At 36.3% G+C, this 17715-nt stretch overlaps 1 protein-coding gene across 3 annotated transcripts in view; it reads left to right on the top strand.

Annotated features, from left to right (window-relative positions):
• Positions 1 to 11270, top strand: part of PDHX (pyruvate dehydrogenase complex component X) — a 64652-nt gene extending 53382 nt beyond the window's left edge. For all 3 annotated transcript variants that reach the window (XM_025452453.3, XM_049096395.1, XM_049096396.1), the window contains 3 exons: positions 3304 to 3462; positions 7549 to 7613; positions 10233 to 11270. In XM_025452453.3, the coding sequence (XP_025308238.1) occupies positions 3304 to 3462; positions 7549 to 7613; positions 10233 to 10491 (483 nt within the window). In that variant the 3' untranslated portion in view covers positions 10492 to 11270. The remainder of the gene's footprint in view (positions 1 to 3303; positions 3463 to 7548; positions 7614 to 10232) is intronic.
• The last annotated feature ends 6445 nt before the right edge of the window (positions 11271 to 17715 follow it).

The following is a 17715-nucleotide window of genomic DNA, read 5'->3' as shown; positions in this document are numbered from 1 at the left end:
ACCCCAAATCATTTTGGCTTCTAAAATGGACTCATATCTTGGGATTTTTATATGGTAAATAGAACTGTCACTTTTAAGTCCCCAAAATTATATAATCTTATTGCTGAAAATATTATGTCATTTAATCTCATGCCCTCAGTTTTACAGATGAAACTGAGAATCATTGGGACTCACAGCTAATTATAGCAGAATAAAGGTCATTTATTCAGCCAATAGTAAGTAACTGATTTCCTGTCATGTACTGAGTGCATTATAGACATTTAGGAAAACAGTGGTGAACAAAAGCTGACACGTTTTTGCTCTTCTGGGGCTTATAGTCTCATTGGAAGAGACCAGTATTTGTCAGATAGTGAAAGTACTGGGAGAAAGAGAAAGTGCTACAGAATAAGTAGGGGTATCATGGTGCACACAGTTCGGCCAGGAAGGCCTCTCTGACAAGGTGGTGGTGGAGCCAAGGCCTGGAAGAGAGCATGTGAGCCATAGAGCTCTCGGCTAGAAGAGTGCTCCAGGCAAAGGAAACTGCAGGCCAAAGGCTGGGAGAAACATGCTGCGGTGCCAGGGACACAGTGTTTCTGGAGGAGGAAAGGTAGCAGATGAGATTAAGCAGAAGAAAGAGGGAGGAGTTGCGAGGGCCCTAAAGTGGATGAAGCCTTGGTGGCCCGGGAAGACTAGGGAGTTTCTTTTGATGAAGAAGGAAGCCTTCAGAGGGTTTTGAGAGAGGACTGATGGAGAGGGTCCTCCGGTGGTTTGTGGAACACAACCTGTGGGGAGGCCAGGGATTAGCCGTGTGCTCTCCTGGGAGGCTGTGGACAAGGACAGTGGTTTGGACTAAGGTAGCAGCTAGAGGTGAAGCTGGGGTGAAGGCCAGATTTGGGGTGCATCTCAAAGGTAAAGCCAACCAGATTTGCTAATGGATTGGATGTGGGACGCGAGAGAAGGGGTAAGGACTTGGGCCCGAGCAGTGGGAGGAATGGAGTTTTTCACGTACGGACATTGGGAAAGTGGGAGAGGAGCAGGTTTGAGGCAGGTGTCTAGAATTGGGTTTGGATCTGAAACCCAGGCTTCCTGCCTTCTCGCTCTGCACCATTTTCTGCCCTGTCTTTCTGTGACTGGGCTGTTTTTCTGGATCACTGTGTTTGTTAAGTGCTGTATTTAATATATACTTACAAGATATTTCTTTTTATTTCTTGAACAGTACAGTAATAGAGAATTTTAAAGTTATACGTTTTCTTAGCCATTCATATCTAAGTGTTCATATGGCTTTTGCCTTTTGACCAGATAATATTTTGAATTACATCATGAATTATGAATCATTCTTGCCCTCCTTAAGTGAATCTCTAGTGTTCATTACATTTCATTTCATAATTTTGTATCAGGAGAACATAAGTAATTGTAATTTAAATTTTGTGCTAGTTTTGTCAAGCTTTTTTTTTAAATTAGTGGCTTCTTAAAGTGAATTCAGGTACTTCTCCCCTTTCCTTTCTCTGTGCTTATTTCAATATTATAAAGGTTTTTATTTCTTGAAGCTTTATAGAATTCACCAGTAAAAATATGAGTCTAGTTCTATTTTGGGGGAAAGAGCCTTGACAACCTTCTCATTTTTCCCCTGTAATTATTGAACTGTTTAATTTTCAGCTTTTTCTTGAATTGATTTTGGGAAATTCTGTATTCCCAGAAAATCACTGACTTCATCTGGATTCCCAAACTTATTATCCCATCATTTAAATTTGCTTCTTATATTATTTTAATGTTCTCAATGCTGGCATTGTTTTAAACTCTGTCTTTTATTATTGCATATTTGTGTCCTCAGTCTATTTATATTGTTGCCTTATGTGTTCCTTCTGTCATTTCCTGAGCTTTAGAATGGGATTAGGTTAGACTTTTCTTTGAAAATATTTTGTTAGAAAATGTGAATGTGTAATTATTATAATTAGGAATATGAATAAGAAGGTTTAAGAATATGAATTTTTCCTTTGACTACAACTGAGGCCCATAGGTTTTTGTTACGTAGTTCTGTAATTACATTTATTTACCAGATATTTCTCACTTAGGAGAGATTTTTTTTTTTTCCTCTTTTAATTAAGGCCCATAGTGTTTCCTATGAAGAATTTAACATTTTCTGGGGGTTAGGGACTTCAGTCTTTATTATTTTAACATAAACAAGCTTTGATTACTTTGAATGAATGAGCTGAACCTTAAGAGACAGAGAAGGACCAAGAGCAGTTGAAAGCAGTGCCATAGAGGGTGCCTGCGTGGCTCATTCGGCTGAGTGTCCAGCTCTTGATTTTGGCTCGGGTCATGATCTCAGGGTTGTGAGATGGAGCCCTGGGTCAGGCTCTGCGCTGGGTGTGGAGCCTGCTTAAGATTCTTCCTCTCCCTCTCCCTCCACCCGGCCACTCGCACATGTGTTCGCGTGCTCACTCTCTCGCTCTCTCTTTAAAAATAAATAAATAAATAAAGCAATGCAGTGGGAGTGAGCATAGCAGGACGGTGAGAAGCCCATGTATGGTGGGGAATGCATCTCCAGGGAGCAGCCATAAGTATGATTAGGTAGGCTGTTATCAAAGCAAAGAATTTTTGAGAAAAGAAATTAGTTTGTAATTTCTGTTTTTCAGCTTAATTTCTCTGATACTTGGCAACAGTGTCAGTTTATACTGTCTCCAGGTGTTTACTGATTTCTTCTGCTCTTTTCATGCTCCGTGTATATATGTTAAATACAAGCATGCTCATACGTTTGTCATATGTTTATGAAGTCTAGGAAATCTCTTTTAAATAGAGAAGTCACTTATTAAAGGCCAGATGATTGATATCTCTCCCAGGGCTGTGCTAGAAAATAGAGCTTCCTGCATGCCATAGGAGTAATGTGGTTGAATGTCGCTACCCTGTCCCCTCCCCTCTTCTCCTCAAGGCCATTTCGGTCAGCATATGAGGCAGGAAGTATATATAACAAATGTTAAATGCTTTTTAGCAATCAGGTTTAACAAAGGGAGACCTTTTTTTAAACATCATCTGTTGTAAAGAGATCAAAACATGTACATCAGCATTTCTTGAAGCTTGCCTTAAAAAACATGGTGTGTTTATTTTTCCTGAACATAGAAGACATTTAACACAGAGATCCAAACCATTATTTCAAACTGAATCTTCATTTATTTGCTTTTGTCCACCTATATTCACTTTCAGAAAAGCATAATAATGTTATTTTTCTGTAACCACCTTGGTCTACTAAAGCTACTGCTTAAAAAAGAATAAAAATAAATAAATAAAGCTGTTTCCTTAGAGTGACATGTTTTTTCCTTTTCCTAGCAAATGCCAGATGTTAATGTAAGCTGGGATGGAGAGGGCCCCAAGCAACTGCCCTTTATTGACATTTCAGTGGCTGTGGCAACAGATAAAGGTTTAATTACACCAATCATAAAAGATGCTGCTGCTAAGGGTATACAGGAAATTGCTGACTCTGTAAAGGTATGTCTTAAGAAATATTGTGCTTTCAAAGTGTTAGTATTTACTTTCTGGTAAAGTCTTGACATGAACTAGTCACACTGTGATGTATTTCCAAGTGACCGTCAATCATATGAAAGTTTTTAAGTTTTTATTCAAGTATGACTTACTTTAAGAACATTTAAGATTCAAAAATTCAGAAATAATATACAGATAAATGAGGATCAACTATATTCAAGTTACAGGTGAATGCTTTATTTCCCAAAGTCTAAAATTCAACTCTATTTAGATAGTTTTTGTTTGTTTGTTTTTTTAGATAGTTTTAAAGTTAAGGCTGAAACCATATTTCTATGAAGGTTGTAATGGAGAGACTTCACTATTCAGTGTTTTATTCTTCAAAATTGATTTTATTCATTTCCTCTCTAGAATGGAAACCACTAAAAGTACTTAATATTCCAGAGGCAAAAGTACTGAATTTTTTTCTGAGTTTCTTTAAAAGCAGTTTTTATAGCTCCCATATGGAGGAGTCTGATTTCCCCCAAAATATCCCATTGAATAGACAGGAACATAGGCAGTAGGTCAGCTCTGACAACCACTATAATTTCCAAAGGTATTTTTTGACAGAAACATTGTGGCTCTTATAGTGTTAGAATTGAAAATTTCAGATTCATTTAGTTAAGTGATGCTTTTCTTTTTTCATTTACCAAAGACCAGTTATATGCATAGTGGATGAACAAGTTATAAGGAGGAATTAAAAGTAGAAGATAAGATTTCTTTGGAGAGTGGATAGTATATACACATATACATAAACTTGCCCAAAATACATGAACACAAGTTAATCTACTTTTTTTTTTAAGATTTTATTTATTTATTCATGAGAGACATAGAGAGGCAGAGACACAGGCAGAGGAAGAAGCAGGCTCCCTGTAGGGAGCCCGATGCAGGACTCGATCCCAGGACTTCGGGATCATAACCTAAGCCAAAGGCAGATGTTCAACCACTAAGCCACCCAGGCATCCCCAAATTAATTAACTACCCACTGAAAAGATCTGCAGTATGTTTTTATAGATAAAAATACAACTGTTTTTCTTAATTGAGCAGTAATTTGACCAGTTCAAAAATCAAAGTAATATAGATTGGTTTACTGAGATAGTTATGTGCCTTTTATTCATCAAAAGTCTTCAACAGCAATGAGAATTCATCTATTTTAGGGTTTTTGTGAAATTCAGATGAGACTGCATTTAACTATAGAGTTAGAATTTACTTTAATATTCTTTATATGTTTTTCTTGTTTTTTAATGTTTGTATATTTCTTATGTTAAATTTTAAAAATTAACCATTACAAGAAGGTTTCTTTGACTTTGACCAAGTTACTAATTTTACTATGCTAATACATCCTGGAAGAACCTAGGATGCGGTGGTAAGGAGGCTATGTGAGCAGCTTCTCAGCGATGGGAAGGGCAGTCTTAACCCTTTGGAATGTCCCAGGGCCTCTCTGGTGGTCCTTGAAGCTTCCCTCGGATTCCCACCAATCCTATGGTTTACTGTGCTCCAGCTACTTCTCTCTGCTTCCCATTCTCTCTCCCACCCTGCTGTCTGTGAGGAACACTCCACTCTTGTTCTTAGGATATACCAGATACTAGGCCAAGCACTTGATTTAATTGTCTTAGTCCTATGTTACAGTTGAAGCCTTCATTTCCCCATTTCAATATTGAGGAAACAGAGTTTTAGTGCCTTTAGGAAATTTGCCCAAGGTAATGCATTTAGAAAACAGTAGAAGTGAGGATTTATTTAAATCTGGGCATTTCTCGGTTCAGATGCCCCTTTCTTAGGCCTTCTATGGCTTCCATAGCTAAAGTAGCTTTCTGACATTACCTGTTTTACTATCTTTATGCAACTGATCAGTCTTTGAGGCTCCCTTGTTTATTTGTGATCTTTCTCTGTTCCCTTCTGTCTGATTTTGTTCTTGCCATATAGCCAATTTTACAAGAGTGCATAAAGATCACAGATGCCCAGTGAATTTATTTTTTTTAATTTTCAAAAAATAACTGTACTGAGATTAATTTTTCAAGGAGTTTGTAGGTTTCTGGAACTCCTTTTATGGACCTGAGTTAAGAACACCTGCTCTAAGTTTTTACTTCTTGACCCTCGATAATCTCAGGGATGTCACTGTGTGGTGCTATAGGCATGCCTCTGCTGAGTTCAAGTTTGTATCTCTAAACATAAAGTAATATAGTAACAAACCTTAGATCCCATGCCATTCTTAATTCTTCACTAATTGTAACCATTTTAAAAAGTAAGGCAAAGTTTTCCTTGATTTATGCAGTTAAATTTTTTAATTAAATTAGTAAGGAATGTAACCTATTGTAAAAATATTTGCTGGTCATCTTGTATTACATCCTTTCAAGCTGGAGGCTTCAGGTAACATGTGTTTTGATATTAAGTTTACATTGCTAGGAAATCCCAGTGAGAATTAACTATTTTCAAAACCAGTGATCCTCCTCAGAATTATTCTTATTCCAGGCTTTTAGAGTTCATTGCTAAGAATGTCCAGCTGATATGTTTAGGGTCTACAGAGATTTTTTTAAAAAAAAATTTATGAAAAAAAAAATTTATGGGGACTTGCAATCCAGTTTTATAAATGAGTATCTGTGCTATTTGTTTTAGCCTGGTAACTCATCAGGATTCTTGAGATCATCTGCCTTAAAAGAAATGCCTTTCAGAGTTCATATGATACATGCCTGTTTATATCATGTGAGCAGTCACATTGCTTTAGGCAGAAAAAATACATTTGTAGATTGTCTTCTATTTCTGATAATCCAAGGACCATACAAGTCTAAGTTCATCTTTTCAGTTTTCATTTTGGATCCAAGTAGTTTTATAAATAACTACATCCAACTGGTATAAACATGTAGTTATCTCAGTTGTCAGAAAGTCACAGTGATATGTTGAGAACATTTTTAGACTTTTAAAGAATGTTTTTCTAAAAAATTAAGTCATCTCTGGTTTAAAGTTTAACAGTTGCCAACAGTGATTGTAATTGTACCTGTGTTAGCTATATAGTACAGAAAATTAAGCCTCAGATTTGTTTCATCTCCCCAAATGACAGTAGTTTCATTTCTCTCTTCCATTCATAAGTTAGTTCATTATTAATTTTTCATATATAACAACTCAACCTCCATTCCTTTGTTTTTGAAGCATTATTTTAAAAATAAAAATTAGCATAGGTGTGGTTAATTGCAAGTGCAAGTAAAGGAAATTTTAACTACTTAATGTCACTTTCAGTGTCATCTGTCTTCTGTCAGCTTTTAGAAATCAGTTTTGCCAATAGTGACACGAAATTACTATGTTCTTCTATATCTCAAGGCAGTGCAAATTGTACTAGCTCATTCAGGAAATGTTTCAGCTGTAAATCAAGAACCAAGAAAATGTTTATGTTCTAGTACTTTGTAATCCCACTTCTGAAAATTTATATAAAATAATTGAAAAGTCAGTGAACCAAAGTAAAACACTGGGGACATGATTGAATTATGGCAGATGTAGTGTTTAGAATGTTAAGCAGACATTAAAAAAACAATTATAAAGACTAACAACACAAAAGATGCTTAGAATACTGAGAGTAAAATACAAAATTCTACTTTTTTTACAACTGTCTGAAGTTATATATATGTATATGTTACATGTAAAGAAATACTGAAAGATGGAAACTAATATTGGTTATAGGATTGTTGCCAATGGACAATTATTTAAAACCAACTGGGTTGACAGGAATGGCTTCTTCTAGTACTGTGTCTTAAAAGAAAAAAATTCTGTAAACAGAATAAATTTCATTGTTTTCTATAGAAAACACTGAAATGTTCTACATAGTAATGGCGTACAGGGTAATTCTAACACTTGAAGAATTTTTAAAGGGAAGTAATTTTTGTAGAGCTGTGATTTACATTTTTAGCTTCTTAGACTCTCTGCACTTGTTCATTTTTTAATTGTATTAAAGTCAAGTCAAGGCATATCAGAGATGAAGGCATACCCTATCCAAATATTTTAAGTGACAAAATCAGCCCTGTAACATGATGTTGGTTGTCATGCTGTATTTGTGTTTTTCTTTCCCAGGCTCTATCAAAGAAAGCAAGAGATGGGAAACTGTTACCTGAAGAATACCAAGGAGGATCTTTTAGGTAAAATTTAAACTCTTAATTATCAGTAGCATCAAACAGATAACAGACCTAGAAGTCTGTGTCATCAATCTGTTTAATTCATTTTTTCATTTTTTTGAAACACTTTTTTTAATTGAAGCAACATATCAAGGCTACTAGGAACTCACTAGGGTTAGCTAGTTAATTCTTCAGGTACTCTCAGAATGACATCCAGTTTCTGCAACTTTAAAAAAATATATTTACAAATACAATACATTTATAAACCTCAACGTTTTCTACTTGTGCTCTCTCATTTTAAGGTACTTTGGAGGAAAATAGTGACACGCCCTTTAGTTATTATCAGCTCTTTTTTTAAGTGTCACACACAGTGTGTATACTGAGTATAGCATGAATGTTTCAAAAAGTGGAGAAACCTGTATAACCAACCAAAGCAAGATAATAGACCATTACCAGCATCCCAGAAGCTTCCCTTACCTTGCCAAAGTAACCACTATTCTGAAAATCATCACCATAGACTTGTTTTGCTCCCTGTGGTCTTTATATAAATCAAACATATTCCTTAGTGTCTGACTTCTTTTACTCAACATTAATGTCTGAGATTAACCACATTGCAGTGTGGAGCAGTTATTATTGCAGTATATGGTATTTTATCATATGTTGTATGAGTATGCCACTATCCATTTTACTGTTGGGCATTTGTTGTTTACAGTTTGGTGCTATTACAAATAATGGCACTATGAACATTCTTTTATTAGTGTCTTATGGTGAGTATATTTGTTTATTGACCTGAAATGAAATCCCTGAATTAAAAGCCTTAATGGATACTGCCCAACAATTTTCCAAAATGTTTTTCCAAATTTATACTTATAATAACAGTGTATGAGAATTCTCATTGCTTCATAGTCTCACCAACACTTAGTAATGTCAGGTTTTAAATTGTAACAGTTCTTAGAGCATGTTTTTGTACTCTTTGTGGCCGGGGAAATGCAAATTAGTTATGCTGAGTACTATTTTCATTTATAGCCTTTTGGGTACCTGGTAACTTATCAGATAAAGTACCTGTTGATGCCTTTTGTCCATTTTTAAAAATGGAATGTGAGGGTTCTTATTTCCAGATACACAGACCTTTATAGGATACATACTATTTCAAATACATTTTCCCACTCTGTCCCTTGCTCTAGGAACTTTCTTCAAGGTGTTTTTAATGAACACAAGTTCTGAATTTTAATGAAATTTTATTCATTAGTATTTTTTTTATAGTTGGTACTATTTGTTTTATGTGTGGAATTATTGCCTATCCCAGAATCATGAAGTTATTTTTCTGTGTTATTTTCTAGAAGCTTTATAACTTTTCACATGTAGATCACAATCTATCTAAAACTGGATTTTGTGTGTGGTGTGAAGATAAAAGGTCATGATTTTTCCCCCCACCCCCCATATGGATATTATGTTGACCCAGCATCACTTCTGGAAAAGCTTATAGCTCCATGGCACTGAAAGTGACTGTGTATGTGTTTGGTCTCTTCTGTATTCTGTCTTTAATCGGCTAGTTTGTCCATCCCTTGCTCAATACCACCAAACTGTAACTTTTGATACCTGGTGAGGAAAATCTTCTAATTTTTTTCACCCTCACAGTTGTCTTTCCTGGCTCTTTATATTTCCAAATAAATTTCAGAATCAACATATCACTTTCTGTATATAGACACATACATAGAAACTTTATTGGAGGTTATTTTTTTAAACATTTTATTTGTTCATTTATTTATTTATTTATGGGGGGAGAGAGTATGAGCACAAGCATGAGTGGGGGGAGGGACAGAAGGAGAGGGAGAAAGAGAATCTTAAGCAGACACCACACTGAACTCCGAGCCTGATGCAGGGCTTGATTCCAGGACCGTGAGATCATGACCTGAGGCAAAAATCAGTCAGATGCTTAACTGACTGAGCCACCCAGGCACCCCAACCTTGCTGGAGTTTTGATTGGGATTGCATTAAATCTTTTGATCAGTTTGAGGAGAATTGACATCTTTACAGCATTGAGTATTCTAGGTAGTGAACATGGTATAAACCATTGTTTATTCAGTTCTCTGGTTTCTTTCAGTTCTGTTTTGTAATCTATATAGAGGTCTTATATTTGTTTCATTAGATGTATTTCTTAATATTTGGTTTTTGCTACTGTTGTAAATTTTAAAATTTCATTTTCTAACTACAGCAACGTGTATATAGATATAAAATAGTTTTTTATATTGACCTTTTCATCTAGTGACTTAGCTAAATTCACCTACTAGTTTATCTGTAGAATCTTCGATTTTCTGTGTATACACACTCAATTCATTTGTGAATAATGACTTTTATTTCTTTTTTCCAGTCCTTCTTATATTTTATTATTTCTTTTTCTTGTCCTAACCCACTTCCAAGTACTTCCAGTTCATGCTGAATGAATGTTCATATTAGATACACTATTTATAAGTGTGTTGTTTTTTGATACTGCTGTAAATAGTTATCTTTGTCTTTGGCCTTGGAATAACTTGGTGTAAGATTCTATATCACAGTGTTTTAGTAGAATGAGAACATAGGCTTCTGGGAAAGGGTTCTTTGATTAAGGACATGCCACTTTCAGAGCTTTTTGTTTTCCCCTAGTATTTCCAATTTGGGCATGTTTGGCATCGACGAGTTTACTGCAGTGATCAACCCTCCTCAGGCCTGCATTCTGGCTGTTGGGAGATTCCGACCTGTGCTCAAGCTCGAGCAGGATGAAGAGGGGAATGACAGGCTGCAGCAGCGCCAGCTTATAACAGTCACAATGTCAAGTGACAGTCGAGTGGTGGACGATGAACTGGCTACCAGGTTTCTTGAAAATTTTAAGGCAAACCTGGAGAATCCTATCCGACTGGCCTAGTCCTCCAAAATAAGAAGTTGGCTTTGGCTTAGTTAATTGTATAGCTGTTACCAGAATCTACACTGTAGGAAAACAATTAGGCATATAAGCGTGATGTGGGTGAGTTGTTTATTTATTTAAAAAAGGTGAATGAGTTTGGCCCAGATTGTCTTCATTTTCAGTTTGGGTTTAATGGTGTAGAAATAAATAAACTGTGACTAATAAAAAAGAACATTTGGTTAGTCAGATCCATTTTTAACCTCTGGTGCTGTACTAAAGTGGAATTAAACTTGATGTAAATTAAATGTTTGGCTCATTTGAGCATTTTAGACAATATGAGAATGTATAATAAATTATAAAGTCAAAAAATTGTTAGAACTAATTATGTTGAAGTTAGAAGTGATCTTCAGAGAGAAGCCCATTAATTTAAGCAGTGGGACCTCACTTTTTATAAGCCCTGCTGTAGATATACTTGAACAATTTAATATATGTACAGTTTATTCTGGATAATAGTAAGTAAGGATCACATTGTATTAGGGGTTATGGCAACATTATTGAATTTTTTATGTATATAAAGCCATAGGTCTTAGAGTGGTTTCTATCAATCTTATTTTTCACTTCTATGACACTGTGAACTTCTAAAGAAGAATTAAAAAGTCAAAAATAAGAGCAAGAGAGAGACCAAAAAATTTGTTTCAGTAATAAACTATAGTTAAGATATCTAAACTTTCTGAAATAAACTATTCATCTTCGTATTAAGTTGGAATATATTAAAATAAATTATGCTATTTCCTACCAAACATTTTAAATTAGTGTTACTTTCAACACAAAATGTTGGGTTTTTTTAGTGCATTTTAATCAAGTTTGTATTGTGCAATAAAATGTGAGAAAACAATAAAAATTCTACTGTATTTTAAATGTTAGGACACAGAAGTTTAGCAGAACCTTGAAGTAGGTTAGTAATTTGCCTGAAACAGCTTATAAGGAATTCTACAGGAGGAAAGATATGATGATATTAGGAAAACAATGGATATGAAATATAAAACTTTGAAAGAGAGTGGAAGGGAAAGTTTACAAAGTAGGCAAAGGACTCTTCTTTTTATTCTGTCAGTAGTATGAAATTTTCACTAATTATTGTAAAAATTAGAAGGGCTTATTTTTCTCTTTTAACAACTTTGCTACAATTCGCAAGTTAACTGTACTGAAATTGGGTAGTAATTTAATTCACCACTCCCAGAAAGGCTTGTGTTAGTGTCTGCTGCCAGAAATCACAAGAAAAAAGGCCACTGTGGTACAAGTTGTATGGTAGACACCACACTACTTAGACTCTGACAAAAGAGCTTCTAAAACAACTAGGGCCCCAATGTATCAATTGTTAAGAATACATGTAACCCAATTACTCAGGGTTAACAAGAGTAGTAGTCTTCCAAAGTAGTCTTCAAAACTTTTGTGATAGTGACAGTTACATTGAAAATTATAACCAAATGCTTTTTTTCAAAATAACTTTTATAAGTTACATTACTTATGGTTTTAACTGAAATTATTTGTTTTTTTCCTAATTTTTAAAAAGGATTTTATTTATTTATTTAGAGAGCGTGAGCAGGAAGGAGGGGCAGAGGGAGAGAGAGAATCTCAACCAGACTCCCAGCTGAGCATGGTGTCCAGTGGCAGGGCTCGATCCCATGACCCCAAGATCATGACCTGAGCTGAAATCAAGAGTCAGACACCTAGCTGACTGAGCCACACCAGCCCCCCAGTATTTTTTCCTAATTTTTGTATCTGAGGAACAGAACATGAGACAGACATATATAAGCGCTGGTGTGGAGTTCTGTTTCCCATGCACCGTTGTGCGTAAGCAGTGGTGCATCCATTTACCTATCAGTAAAATGGACGCTAATGCCTGGTGCAGCCTGCCTTATTAAGTTGTGAACTACACAGGAGGAATGCAGTGTACATTTGAGACATTTTGATTTTTCATAGGTTGACATCTTAGCTTTTGGTACAAATGCTCATTTGCTTGAATATTTATATTGATTATGTAAGGAAATTGCCATAACACTGATTTGAGAAAGAAGAACGGTAAGCTTGGTTTGGGTTACTATGCAGAACAAACTATGCACTACACAGGCAGGCTCCCTTCCCACCCCCATTTTATTCATTTATTTATTTGTATTTATTTATAAATAGTTATATTTTATTGTATGTATATAATAGATATGTCCTTGTACTGATAGTTATCACATTGAGAGAACATAAACATTGAATTTAATATCTGGTCATCTTTTTTCTCATTTAAACAGGGAAAACGTGTAAAATATTGGGAAGACTTCTAAGAAAAGGGTGATAATACATTTCAGTTAACACTTGGGCATGAAAATAAATATCAATGAATATTAGAATTTGTAAGTCAAATGGCCCTGCTTCTCCAATTGCAATTTCTGGTTGACATTAACAAATGTAGTTTTGTTCACTATTCTGTGAATATCAGTATACTGATGTGGAATCAGTATACTGTGCATCAGTATACTGCTCACCCAGCTTTTTTGTTTGAGACATTACTAAGAGATTTATATGGACTGGAACAGATACCTTGGTATATCGTGTCAAATGGAACTTTTATTTTTAGACTTTTTTTCGTTTGTTTTTGCATTTTGGACTTAATTTCACAGTAAATTGTGTAGGCCAGACATCATTTGGGCATTCTGTTAAAAGTAAACCTAGTTTTCTAACCTTTTAATTGAAAGATAGGTGGTGCTGTGAGTTAATGGATTGTAGTTAGAGTGTGAGAGAAGAATTAAAATAGCATTTAAATCTTCGTGTTCAAAGGAAAGGTGTCCTCATTACACACTGCATCACGATGGACTTTGTCTCAGGTGACCTGAAGAAGGAAAAGAAACAAGTATGTTTCAGGTAAGAATTAACCATTAATTTTAATATGACCTTACCAATGGGAAAATTCTGTTGATTTTTGAAGAAGGAAGCAACAGTGCACAATTGCTATAAGCTTAGTCTGGCCACAATGTGCAAGGCAGGTCAAAACAAGGAGAGGACAGCAGTCAGCAGGAAACCATCTGGAAGCTATTGCGTTAATGAGAGCGTGAATTGACTAAATTCTCCACTAAGTCAGGGGGCTTAAAGAAGAGAGAATATTGTAATGTTAGTTTGCTGTGGTGTATTATGAATATATGGGGTGGGCATGTGCTGTCAGGTGATGCAGCAAGAATGATGTAATTTCCTGGGCCAAACAGTCCCCCATGGCCCATGTCATCGGTCTCCAAAAGGTTAAGTTTTATGTCCAGCAGATGGTATATCTCCATTTAAACTTTTTATAAGTGTAAAAAGTAGCAGTCTTCCAATAAAATAATTTTAAATTGTTTTGTGGACTTTTATGTTGTGTTTTCTAGCACTTCCATTGGTTTCAGCAGATGGGGACAGGCGCAGGTTTGGAGGAAAGGTGTGGTTTGTCTAGACTTGTAATATTGAATGAAATTATAAGGCATAAAGATGTGTTTTGAAAAATAATGATTAGCCTCTGTTAGTAGCAGTCTTTTATTCTTTGATCATATGAAAAGCTTACTTTCACATTCTATCACTCATCTATATTTTTTGCAACATGTTCAAGCAGCCTTTCCTTCCTTGGGAAGCAGATACTTTTATTTTTTTTTATTTATTTTTTTTATTTTTTAGATACTTTTAAACTTCTAACTTACCCTCTACTACGTATGGCATATACAACTAAAGGAAACCTGGACTTTTTTTTTAAAGATTTTATTTATTTATTCATGAGAGACACAGAGAGAGAGAGAGAGGGGCAGAGACACAGGCAGAGGGAGAAGCAGGCTCCATGCAGAGAGCCCGATGTGGGACTCGATCCTGGGACTCCAGGATCATGCCCTGGGCCAAAGGGGCAGGCGCTAATCCCCTGAGCCACCCAGGGATCCCCGGAAACCTGGACTTTTATTAAAAGTTGAGAAATTATTCACAAAGTTATTAATTAGTGGTGATTTGCCTTTATTTACACATAATTTATTTTTCTAAAATTCCTTGATTTGTGGAGTTCTTTATTACTAAAGAATTTTTATCACTAAAAAATCAGTCTTTTAAAGATAAGGCTGTTGTGATTAAGTGAAATACTAGTCATAGCACTTATAGAGTATTCTATAAATGTAAGTCGTTAAATGTTTAATGGCATAAATTGCATTCTGTGTTTCAGTGGCTCATCAACAGTCTGGTAATGAATGACATTTGTCAGGAGAGTATAGGATAGCACTTAATAAATTACTCTCCTCCATAGAACTGCTTTAGTACATGTTTTGTCCCCTGGTTTGCACACTTAGCACCTATAAACCGCTATGCTCTTGGCAAGAATTTTATTTATTTCTGTGCCTCAGTATTCTTACCTATAAAATGAAGAAACAAGAGGGAAAACTAACTACAGTGGTTGCTGATCTTGTTTAACATCTTCTCAATTCTTTAAGGTAGGTGATCTATCCAATTTTGACATCATCATCGCAAGACGAGGTGATGAAACCAACTCAGAGCTTATATCCTTTAGCTAAAGGCACACGGGTGGCGCAAAACACACACACACACACACACACACACACACAACTCAGGTGCCACAGCTGAGATGAACCCAGGTCCGTGCAGCACCCAAATTCGAGCTTGCCACAGTGCAGTATATAGCTGTGTGAATTGTAGTACTGTTGCCGAGTTAGTTCAGTTTTCACACGTTAACACGTCTTCCACTTGGAATAACTGAAGGTTCCATTCCTCAGTCCTGACACTGACGTGTTTGCTATGTGACCACTCTTAAATCAGCTCCTAGTTTTTCTGTAGTAGTTCACTTTGTATGTTTCTGGTAATTGTTGCAGAAAGTGCTGAGGTATTCTTGTTTTTATATGGACAACTCCTGTTCACCTGAGGTGCTGAACTTCAGTATTAAAACTTCTCCCTCTGAAAAAAAAAAAAAAAAAAAACTTCTCCCTCTGAATGGAAGGCTTAGAACAATACAGACTTAAACTTGGGGCTGAGTTCCTCTGAGGATAAAAACATGATCTAGAGAACATTTCACTTTTAATAAATACCTTAGAATCTGGTCCCAAGTTCAGAAGCAAAAGTAGTTCTCCCATTTTTCATGTGGAGGCCCCAGACTTCTGTGATGACAACCATATCAGTCAGGGTCCAGTCTTGTATATTGACCTGATTAGTCGGGAATACTGGTTGCAATTCACTGTCTGGCAGAGTCCATCGGGCTGTCAAGGCCAGATAGGCCCACATTCACCAGGGAAATAGGAAGCAGCCCTACAGGGCACAGGTGAGGCTCAGCCAGTGGACTGTTACACCACGGGGGTCAGGGTGCCATGGTGGGTGGGAGGCTTGGAGCGCATGGTATCTGAATATTGAGAGGACCATGGGAACATGGTGTTGGCAGGGCCATTCTGGACAAATGACAGGGGCAAAGACACCTGCTTGTACCCTTGTGTGTCTTCTGAGTAAGCCTAACATCGTTCTTACAGTTAAAGGGGAAATGCTTAAAATAATTGCATTCATTATTTTAGAGTAGGCATTGAAGGGTAAATTTGAAGCTGGGAGACAATGAACTAGTAACTGACAAGCCCAACCAGGAAGGGGGGGGGGGAATAAAATGTGATGTCATTATTTTGGTGGTGGAATAACGCCAAATAATAAGACAGCTCAAGCATAGCAGTCTCTGTTAGACCTGCTTTGTGGGCAGAAATCTGTGTAAGCTAGAGGTAATATTGAAAATATTTCATTTCAAATAAGTTCCCCTATTTCCTAGAGACCGTTAACTAAAGTGTGAAGCAAAAGTAAAATGTGAAATTGAATATTCATTCGGTAGTGGTGAGCATCTCCTGTGCATCAGCACTTAGGATTTACAGCTAAATCGCCCTCAATCAACTTAAACTCCTATAAGCAATAGGCAACTCGGTCACTTCCATTTTCAAAGTATATGCATAGGGCCTGGGTTGAGAGGTAGACTTTGTTCAGGAGATAACATTTGAAGCAGGTTTTAAGTGCTTTTAGCCCACCTCTCCTTTTGTTTTCTGACTTCTCAAATTTCAGTAGCCAAATATTTGGCACCTTTTACATACCTAATGTATAAGTGTCAGCAGTCCATCCTGCATGACCTTGACCCAGTACCTATACACATCCTTCTAGTAACTTTAACTCCAACAGAACTTAGAAACTTAGTTGGAAGGAGAGCTACTCCTTGGGCAGTTGTGTGGGCAGAGAAAACTTTACATCCCTTTACCTGCAAGAAAATGTTCTTGCCAAGGTCTTCATGCCTAAAGAAGGTTAAGTGAGTTTAGGAATAAGCACTCATGCCTGGTTTAATTGAAATATATTTTAATATTACCTCTTTCCCTACCTCTTGTCCAGCCTCTGCTTTTTTGAAGGTATCTTGTGCATGCAAATGCCTTCTGATAATGGAGTAAGTCATCGGCCAGGACACACACCTCTTTAGGTACCTTCAAGCTCATTGTTTCACATCTCAAGGGCCATCTGTTAAATTTATTTTCAGAGAATCATGATCACCTTTGCCGTCTCTAGCTAACTGAGCAAAATGATAGTAACAAGTGAAAATCAAGTTTTATGAATGATAATTCAGTATCTTTAATGCTAAGTATCAAATTAGTAGGTTCTGAGGCAAACTTCCATTTGCCCATGAGCCCTATGCAGCCCCCCTCTGCTTCCTCCGCAGTTAAGTTGACTTCATTACTTAATACATTATGCAATCCGTGGGCATTTCATTTTGACACCAAGTCATCTATTAATTACTGGTAAAGTAATAAGAATGCATTTTATCTCAACCTGTTAATTAAATGCTAATCAGAACTGAGTTTCCAGGTATTCTCATACTTTAATGCTTTGATACAACTTCAGAAAAGTGAAAATATATGCTAAGTTTTATAGATATATCTGTTCCTGAAAGCAGATTCAAACTCTCCTTTTAAAATTTCAATTTGGAGGGATCCCTGGGTGGCGCAGCGGTTTAGCGCCTGCCTTTGGCCCAGGGCGCGATCCTGGAGACCCGGGATCAAATCCCACGTCAGGCTCCCGGTGCATGGAGCCTGCTTCTCCCTCTGCCTGTGTCTCTGCCTCTCTCTCTCTCTCTGTGTGACTATCATAAATAAATTAAAAAAAATTTTTTTTTAATTTTCAATTTTGAAAAAAAATAAAAAATAAAAAATAAAATTTCAATTTTGGCTGCTTTTCAGA

Source organism: Canis lupus, chromosome 18 (assembly GCF_003254725.2).
Source record: "Canis lupus dingo isolate Sandy chromosome 18, ASM325472v2, whole genome shotgun sequence".
Classification (NCBI taxonomy): domain Eukaryota; kingdom Metazoa; phylum Chordata; class Mammalia; order Carnivora; family Canidae; genus Canis; species Canis lupus.
This window is presented reverse-complemented; position numbering and strand designations above follow the sequence as displayed.